The sequence below is a fragment of the Cordyceps militaris genome, assembly GCF_000225605.1.
Source record: "Cordyceps militaris CM01 unplaced genomic scaffold CCM_S00002, whole genome shotgun sequence".
NCBI lineage: Eukaryota > Fungi > Ascomycota > Sordariomycetes > Hypocreales > Cordycipitaceae > Cordyceps > Cordyceps militaris.
This window is the reverse complement of record NW_006271970.1, coordinates 1-10448: the sequence shown is the minus strand read 5'-3', so window position 1 is coordinate 10448 and position 10448 is coordinate 1. Positions and strand designations below refer to the sequence as shown.

Here is a 10448-nt window from a genome sequence, read left to right as displayed (position 1 = left end):
TAGTAAATAAACTTAGGTATTAAAGCTAAAGTTATCTATTAGTAAATAAACTTAAGTTAAGCTAAAGTTATTTATTAATAGATAAACTTAGGTATTAAAGCTAAAGTTATCTACTAGTAGATAAACTTAAGTATTAAAGCTAAAGTTATTTACTAGTAAATAATCTTAAATATTTATATTAAAGTTATTTATAGACTAGCCTAGATATTTATATTAGCCTAGGTATTTATATTAAAGTTATTTATAGATTAGCCTAGATATTTATATTAAAGTTATTTATAGACTAGCCTAGGCGTTTATATTAGCCTAGGTATTAAAGTTAAAGTTATTTACTAATAAATAACCTTAAGTTAAAGTTAAAGTTATTTATTAGTAAATAATCTTAGGTATTTATATTAAAGTTATTTATAGATAAGCCTAGGCTTTTATATTAGCCTAGGTATTTATATTAAAGTTATTTATAGACTAGCCTAGGTATTTATATTAAAGTTATTTATAGACTAGCCTAGGTATTTATATTAAAGTTATCTATAAACTAATATAGGTATTTATATTAAAGTTATCTATAGATAAGAGTTATTATATAATAAAGATAGTATTCTAGGTTTACTAAGTATATATAATAATAAAGGTAACTATATAATATATATTCTAAAATAGAATAAAATAATAACTATAGAAATAAGGATATATAATATATCTTATATAGAAAAATCTACCCCTATATAATAGCTATATTTTAAACCTAATACTACCTTAAAGCTTATAAGCTTATATATAATATTAATAGGTAGTATTATTTAATATACTTATCTATAAACTTATTAAACTTTTAATATATCTATTCTTTAAAGTATTTAGCTAGAATTAATATATTAATAATATTATATTAAAGGTAGTAAAGAAACTAAATACTAAGGAGGTAATATTCTTTTCTAGGGGGGTAATAAAGGCTCTATTTTTTAGATATCCTTATTTCCCCCTTTTCTATTAGTAAATTTAAGCTAGTATAATATTAACTTTTTAAGGTCTAGATAATTCTTATATCTTTACTATACTTTTAGATTTAATTCTAAATACCTACTCTAAATAGTTATATAATAATATTACTAAGCTTATAAACCTCTTTACCCTATATTTATAGTATATATTACTAGCTAAGTTAAGAATAGTATATAGTAATAGGAATAGTATATATAATTAAAGAATAAGTTACTAATATAGTTATTATATACTTTTTACTTTATTTTATAGTATTAAGGTTTTAGCTATATTATAAATAGGAATAGTAGTATTAATACTATAAGAGTAGTCTAGGCTAGTTCTATTCTAGTATATTACTTAATAGAATAAGATCTATATATTAGAGAGTATACTAGAAAAATAAAAGATATTCTTTATATAGTAGTAATAAATACTTAACTACTATCTTTTTTAAAGGTAAAATATTTTAAAAGTAACTAGGTTAGAAAACTATTTATTAGTATTATAGGTAGATAAATAGATAGGATTATTTATTATAGGCTTATTCTATAAGAACTATATAACTATATACTATAATTAGTTTACCTATATACCTTAATATTTTAGTATTATATTAGTAGTATAGAGTATAGTAGAAGCTATATATAAAAGGAAAGCTACTTTAAGTAAGAGTAGCTAAACTAAAAAAGTAAAGGAAATACCCTAAGAGCTTTTAAAGCTACCCCTATAGTATAATATAATAGCTTATATACTAGTATATACCCTTACTATAAAATAGAAAAATAGTAAAAACTATCCTATTAACCCTTAGTATATTAAGATATTAATAAAAGCTTTTACTAAGAACTATAGACTAAACTATATAATTACCCCTAACTATATATAAGTAGTTTATTCTACTATAGATTTAAAGAAGATATATATATATATTAGCCTAAAGAGAGGGGTATAATCCTAAAAGCTATATAACTTTAGTAACTAGTCTAAGGTTAATAGTAATATTAAACTTAAGATTATTAATAGTTAATATTACCTATTAGTATTTATAGAGTAGGCTAAAGTATAGTATTAAGAAAAGAATAATCTATAGTAAATATATAAGATATTTACTTATAGTTTATTATAGCCTATAGTATATATAAGCTATATTATCTATATAGAATAAGAGTTAATAATTATACTTTAAAGTTACTATTAGATTAATAAAACTACTAAATCTAAATAAACTATAGCTAGATTAGTAAACCTAATATATATAGTAATATATAGATATAAGCTATTACTATATTAAAAAGTAAACTACTTAGATTTAAGGATAACTACTTAGTAATATTAGAGGTAATAGCTATAAAACTAGATCTTAGTTAGTAAGATAAGTATAAGCTAAAATAGCTAGTAACTATATAGGGAAATAAATATTAGTATAATATTATAACTAAGTAGTATAGAATAGTACTAGGTAGGTAGTTATTTAATATACCCTAATAGGTTAAGATAATTACTTAAAGAGTTAATAAGGTATATTATAACCTTAATATATATATATTTTATATAGCTATAATATAGCTATTATAATTAGGATATTTAGTATAATACTAATAATTAGTAGTTTTTTTTTATCTAATTTTATTATATTTTTATTATACTATATATACTTAATAGGATAATAAATATCCTATTATAAGATTAAGAGCTTCTTACTACTATTCTATAATAAGACCTAGACTATAATATATATATATAAAAACTATTTTACCTAAAATCTAAAGTAAATAATATTTAATAAAAGATAATTTAATCTTAAAAGTTATTACTACCTTTAACTAATAAAGAGTTTTATAATATATATATTAAACTTACTAAGAACCCTAACCTATTATTTCTTAACCTAGTACTAATAATAAAACTAAACTAAAAGTAATTATATATACTTTAATAAGTTATAATAGCTATAACCTAGTAAATAAGTACTTTAAATAATTAAGTTTATAATAGAAGTAATAATTAAAAACCTAAGATTAAAGAATCCCTAGTATATAGTCTATACTATATAATATAATAGTTTATTAATAGCTATACTATAAAACTTAATATTTAACCTTTTTATCTAGATAAAGAGTATAGTTTAGCTAAAATAGCTAATATACTTTTATAGTATAAAGTCTTTAAATATATTTTACTTTATATTACTACCCTATAGGATCTAGATATATAGCCCTACTTAGAAAAGCTAATACCTAATACTATTAATATTAATACTTATTATTAGCATTTTACCCCTAGATTACTCTAGAGGGGGCTACTATAAATTATAAAGGAATATATTTTAATAGCTAAGGTATAGTAAGATATTAATACCTTATTAAAGGAATATTATCTAGATTAAGGTAGTTAAGAAGAGAGAGTATATTAAGATTTTATAAAATACCTTCTTAACTATCTTTATAACTAAGCTAGGCTATATAGTTACTTAATTACCTATAAACTATAAAGTCTATACTTTAAGGCCTTACTTACTATATAGCTTTAAAAGAATACTAAGGATAATAATAAGTATTATAACTATTAGATAAGCCTCTTATAACCTAGCTATATTAACCTAATATACTTTACTAAAGGTAATATAGCTATACCTAAACCTAAATAGTATAATAATAATTTAGTAGATAGGTATATTAATATAAATAGGTATAATAAGGTAGAAAAAGGGAATATAGACTTAGATAAAAGTATAGATAGAAATAATAATATATATAATTAACTATATAAAGTACTAAGCTTAGAAAGCCTACTTACTATTCTTATACCTATATATTTCTTATATATACCTCTTATACCTATAGTATATAATTTACTACTAAGTATCTTATCCCCTATAAAAATTATCTCTCTATCCTCTAATATTTCTAGACTAGTAGCTTTACTAGTAATAACACTATATAGGCCTATATCTACCTCTTAATAAAGTAAGCTAGCTAGAAATATATATATACTAAAATAGCTAGGCCTATTAGTTAGCTACTTAATAAATATAGTAGAAGCTATAACTAAGTATATAGTAATAGTCTTTAAGAATAAGTAAGCTAAGAGGAAGAGTAGTAAAAAAAAGGTAAAGTCTATTATAAATAAAGAATAAATATATATAGATAGATAGAATCTTTATTATTAGTTTTACTAGGGTTAATATATATAGTATCTACTTTATAAGCTATTCTAGCTAATATATCTTATAATAAGGGAAAAGGGGTTTAATATATAATAGGCTAATTAAGGCCTTATATTCTTTCTTTATAAGAAGCTCTTATATTTTTAATTTTAATTCTATACCTTAGTCTATTTAATAATAGTATCTTAATTACTTCCTATTATAAAGAAAATATAGTAAGATTATTTTATTCTCCTAGTAACTTACTTTAAAATCTCTTCTAATATTACTATATATATACCTTACCTATAATAATAATAAGGAATATTATACTTTACTACCTATAATATAAGTAAGGATATAGTCCCTATACTAAGGTATATACCTAGAAGAATATACTTTATATAATTACTAGGAAATCCTTTAGTAGCTACTTTAGACCCCCTTTCTCTACCTTTATAATAATAAACCTATATTACTCTACCTATATAGTATTATCTTTATCTTTACTATTATAAATAGCCTAGATAAATCTTAATAGGTTTTTAAGTAGTTATATAAGTTTATCTTATTACCTTTTAAGATTAGTAACTAGCTATAACTTATAGTTACTATAATATAGTAACCTCTTACCCCTTTAAATAGAAATCTAACTAAGATACTTATATATTATAATTATTATATTAAATAAATCTACTTATTCTATTAATATATATAAATACCTAACTTATAGTTAGCTTTTTTTACCTATTTTCTAGAAAACCCTATCTTAAGTCTTTTTATTAAACTTAGTAGAGAATTCTATATATACTAGGTATATTACTATCTAGTATATTAATATAAAGGCCTATTATAGTAGGCTCTTCTTTAGTATCTTAAAAAGTATAAATTAAAAGTTTAGATATTAAAGGGTAAGGTAATCCTTTAAGGTAGTTAATATTACTATAAATAGATATATTAAGTTTATAAGCTAGGTATTAATACCCTTCTTTAACTCCTATATTTATTTCTATATAAAGGTAAAATAGTAATAGATATTTAGCTTATTATAATACCTATCTATTATAATATCTACCCTTTCTTAGATTATAGTAAATAGGGTCTAGAAAGGAATTAATTTATAAAAGCTTATAATAAAAGAATATTTAATATACCTAAGGGGATACTTATTATTATTCTTTATAATATAGTTAGTTATTTTAATAGCCTAATACTTCCTACTAGTAAGTACCTAGAGTATATAGTTACTATCCCCTAATAGCCTCTTAAGGGGCCTAGTTAGTAATATAGCTATAATAGTAGATAGGTAGCCTTTAATAGTAAAAGGTATTTACTATATAAGGTAGGACTTAATAGTATATTATACTATATAAACCTATTCTATATTATTAATAATAATCTTAAGGGTTAACTTATATATTTAATAAATAAGAATAAGCTATATTAATTACTTATTAGTAAGGGCTTATAACCTTAGATTATTCTATATAATATTAATAATAGCTATTATATAGTTCTAATAAGAAAGTTCTACCTTATTTATATCTAGTTAGAATTTAGTATATATAGTTTTAATAATTTAATTAAGTTACCTATATTATAAATCTTAATTAGTATATTATAGTAATTATAAGGGGTCTATCTAGATAGTAGTACTTACCCTAAGCTAAAGGGGTATAGGCTAAAATACTACTCTATAATAAAATTTAATATATATTCTACTTAGTTACTAATCTTAAACCTAGTTTAGTCTTATAACTATATACCTTTTACTACTCTTTATTAGATTTACTTAACTATAAAATCTATTATCTAGGGCTTTTATACCTTTTTAAAGATATTTTTAAGAAAGTCCTTTAACTTATAACTATCTTTAATTTATTATATCTTTAGCTTATTAAACTAGACCTAGCTACTCTTATCTACTATAATATTTAGGCTATAGTAGTAGCTAAGAGTAGCTATATATATAAGTAGTAGTATTTTCCTATTATAATAGAACTATAGCTACTTATATATATTTAAAGAACCTTTACCTATATAAAAGCTAAGGTAGTTTAGGTTTATATATAGCTAGCTAGCCTTATTAAGACTATCTATTATACTAAGTAGTTATAGTAAGGTAGTAGGTAGGATACTATAGTTACCTATAAAGTAAAAGCTAGCTAGTTAGTTAAGGATAGTAGTAGCTTTATATAGTACTAAGGATAGGCCTTTCTTATAACTATTATAATACTAGTTATCTAGCTCTTTAAATAAAAACTTAAATAGGTAGGAAAAGGCTATAAGGATACTAGGAAATACTATAGTAGGGAATAGGTTAAGTATATAGATAGTATCCTATAGCTAGTAGATATAGAACTATATTATCTACTTAATAGGTATAAGGATAGTAAAGAATATAGTATTCTAAGGGGTAAGGTTATAGGTATAGATAGTAAAGACCTATTTAAGGTAATATACTAGTAATTTACTATTAATAGTATTCTATATATATTAGTACTCTTATATAAATAGCTTTAATATATTCTTATTATCTAGAGATAGCTTACTATAGTACTACTTAAGTAAGGTTATATACCTATACTAGATATAGGGGGGTAGCTATTAAAGCTCTTTTAGGCTAAGTATAAGTACTATAGTAGTAATACCCTTATTAGCTAGGAGATAGTTAGGATTATAATATACTATATACTTTAGCCTACTTATATACCCCTAATAGTTACCTATAGTTAAGATAGTCTTACCCTTATTCCTATAGCTAGTATTACCTACTAGAATATAGATTAAAGACTAGCTAAACTCTTAAGGTATAACTATAGTAAAGTTATTATATAATAGGCTAAATACTAAAGGGTATAATATAGCCTTCTCTATACTAATACTAAACTACTTACTTACCTTTTAAAAGTTAGCTAAGAGAACTAGTTATATACTACCTTATATATATTAAAGATTAATAGTAAAGGTATAAGAGATCTAGGTATAGTTAGTAATATCCTATATTATATTTAGAGATTAAGCTAATTCCCTCTTACTTTAGGTATATAGTTTAAATAGGATAGGTTTATTAGTAGTTAATATTTATTACCTAGCTAGTTTATAGTTACTACTAGTATTATTAGAGTTAAAATTATTATTAGGATTAGAATTATTATTAGAGTTAGAATTATTATTAAAGTTAAAGTTAAAGTTATTATTAGAGTTAAAGTTATTAATACTATTAAGGTTAGAGTTAAGACTAAACTCTATTATCTTTAGTTATACTTAGTATATTTTATCTAAAATTAGTATTTTAATATTACCTTTATAGTTATATATATAGAATATAGGGTTATACTTCTCTTAGAACTCTTTATACCCTTATTTTATAATAAATATAGACTAGCTATAATAAAACTACTATTAGAATTATAGCTACTTCTTACTATTTAGCTATATACTCTACTTTATATTATTAATACTCTAGCTATCCTTTATACCCTCTTTACTAAGCCCCTATTAGTTAAAAATATAGATAATATATTATACTAGTGCCTTAGCTAGATTATACTAGATATAGGTAGTATAGTATTTCTCCTTCTATATTAAGGCTACTTCTTTATTAATATCTAACTTCTTTAGAACTATAATAATAAACTAGTTATATTAGCTTAGGCTAATAGTAATTTAGAAGATATAGCTAGATAGGTTAAAAGGAAGGCTATTATATATATACTTAGATTAGTACTTTAAGGCCTAGTTATAGATCTTTATAATAATTATATTAAATAGTATATAGTTCTTTAAAATAGTCTAGAAAGGCTTACTAATAATATTAAGTATATTAATATAGAAAGTAAAGTATATAAATAGTTCCTAGTTAAGCTTAACCTTATTCTTTATATAGTTAAGGCTATACTTAATAAAGAAAAGTAAGATTACCCCCTCTTTACTAAGCTTAGGGTTTATACTATATACCTTATTAATAAATTTAAGTATTATTATATATATTAAGTCTTAGCTATAGTAGTATAGCCTTTCTCTTTATACCTTTATACTTAAAGTCTTAAGATTAGTAATTTACCTTAAAGTATTAACTAGTACTTAAGTCTAGCTATTAACTCTCTATATTTACTATACTTATATTAAGGTATAGCTAGTCTAGTACTAGGTTATTAAGGATATTAAAGTTCTTAAGGTTAGTAGTATTATCTTAACCTAACTAAGTAACACCCTAGTCTAACTTATTATAATAATTATTAATAGTATAGGTATAAATAGTAAATATAGGGTAGTTACTACTTTTAGTAATAACCTTATAATAACTATTATATAATATACTATTATATATAGATAAGATTAAAAGGACTTCTTTATAAGAATCTATAACTAGGTAATTAGATATACTATTACTAGCTATACTAGTAAGAGCTATAGCTATAGTATTATTATATATATAAGTAAGACCTACTAAGGAAGTAATAGCCTACTTTAGAGTATAGAAAGGAGGGATAGTTATCTTAGATATAATAATAGAGGAATATAGGGTTAATAAATAGTTTTACTTTATAAATAGTTACTCTAGGTATATATAACCTCTTAGTAGTAATAGTAGAAGTTTTTATCCCTAACTATATAGTAGGGAAGACTACTTCTCTTATCTACTTTAAAATTACTACTTAGGGTACTTTATTAATCTATCTATTCTTTTAGCCTTAACTAATTTAGTTAAGGTTAGGATTATAATAAAGTATATAGTCTTTAAGGTATTAGTTAAAATACTATATATATAATAGGGTCCTTCTCTACTATCCTCCTTACTTAACTTAATATACTATCTAGCTTACCTTCTATCTATTACTATTAGCTATATTAGTTTAGCTACTATATTACTATATACCCTCTTTATTAATAAGGTTATATATAAAATACTTCCTATATTTACTACTATATAGGGCGCCTAATAGTATATTACTTAAAGAGAACTTATACTAGGTGTAATAGCTTAGCTCTATCCTTATAGTATAGGAGTTAAGTATACTATTTAGTAGGTAATATATAATACTACTTTATAATTCTATATAAGCTAACCCTATAGTATTAGTATTAGGTAGTATAAGAGGCTCTTTTATAGCTTATTAGCCTAGTATAAATAAAGTAGCTTATTACTACTTTATATAGTAGTCTTTAGTAAGAGGCTATTAAAAATAAGATATATATAAGATAAGAGGATAAAAGTCCTAAAAAGGCTTATTACTAAGTAATTAACTTTAGAAGCTTAATACCCTTTAAAATAGTACTTAAATCTATATCTAGTAGGTTTACTAAGTATTATAAGAACTTTATAAGTAATAAGGCTATTATAAACTACTTCTAGGTTACTTAGGACTACCTTATATAATTAGTTACTAAAGGTAACTTAAAAGGCACTTTTATATTAATACTTATATAGATAATAGCTATAAGCTTAGCTATACTATAGGTAAGTAAAGAGATACTATAGTTTAAGGCTTTCTTAAGGTAGAAATAACCTAGGCTCTTAGTAGTAGTTATAATTACCTATATACTCTAGGTTCTATACCCTAATATATTCCTAGAGAATAAGGATAAATAGGGTATACTCTATATAGTAGAAAAGGTAAAGAAGTTTAGTTTATATACTATAGGTAGATATTATAGTATACTATACTAACCTATTATTAAAATAGAGTAATACCCTATTAATAACTAGCTCCTAGGCACTATAAGGTATATAAGTAGAGAGGGAAGAGGTATTAAGCTATAACTAAAAAAAGACCTTTTCTTATTATATAAGTAGCTACTAAAGCTATAAAATTATTATAAAAGCTTTATCTATAGTACTAGCTATAGCTTATAGCTACTATAACCTACTCTTACTAGTACTCTTACTAATACTCTTACTAGTACTCTTACTCTCTCTCTAGTACCCCTTTAGTATACTATATAGTATATATACTAGCTAGCTAGCTAGCTAGTATTATAATATTATTTTATAAAATAAGGAAATTTAATAGATCCTAGCCCTTAAAAAATAATAATTTACCTTATTTTTAATATACTTAGTAAAGGTATATCCTTTCTTATAAGGTACCCTAGTTCTAAGTAGATTAGTAGTTATTTAAGACCTCTTAGTAGTAACTTCTAGTAAAAGTACTCTAGCTATTACTCTATAATTAGCTTAGGGTTAGGGTTACTTTGGGTTAGGGTTAGGGTTAGGGTTAGGGTTAGGGTTAGGGTTAGGGTTAGGGTTAGGGTTAGGGTTAGGGTTAGGGTTAGGGTTAGGGTTAGGGTTAGGGTTAGGGTTAGGGTTAGGGTT

At 22.7% G+C, this 10448-nt stretch overlaps 1 protein-coding gene across 1 annotated transcript in view; it reads left to right on the top strand.

The window, feature by feature from the left end:
• The window catches only part of CCM_01932 (uncharacterized protein), a gene marked incomplete at both ends in the record, with an annotated part of 10828 nt that extends 884 nt beyond the window's left edge, over positions 1-9944 (top strand). The window contains 20 exons of the mRNA XM_006667086.1: positions 357-361; positions 570-575; positions 1173-1178; positions 1728-1738; positions 2330-2347; positions 2934-2943; positions 3366-3371; positions 3928-3950; positions 4545-4555; positions 4986-4999; positions 5374-5406; positions 5679-5688; positions 6242-6246; positions 6677-6685; positions 7236-7244; positions 7820-7855; positions 8283-8309; positions 8850-8861; positions 9409-9426; positions 9930-9944. Of these exons, the coding sequence (XP_006667149.1) occupies positions 357-361; positions 570-575; positions 1173-1178; positions 1728-1738; positions 2330-2347; positions 2934-2943; positions 3366-3371; positions 3928-3950; positions 4545-4555; positions 4986-4999; positions 5374-5406; positions 5679-5688; positions 6242-6246; positions 6677-6685; positions 7236-7244; positions 7820-7855; positions 8283-8309; positions 8850-8861; positions 9409-9426; positions 9930-9944 (284 nt within the window). The remainder of the gene's footprint in view (positions 1-356; positions 362-569; positions 576-1172; positions 1179-1727; positions 1739-2329; positions 2348-2933; positions 2944-3365; positions 3372-3927; positions 3951-4544; positions 4556-4985; positions 5000-5373; positions 5407-5678; positions 5689-6241; positions 6247-6676; positions 6686-7235; positions 7245-7819; positions 7856-8282; positions 8310-8849; positions 8862-9408; positions 9427-9929) is intronic.
• Between the last annotated feature and the right edge of the window lie 504 nt (positions 9945-10448).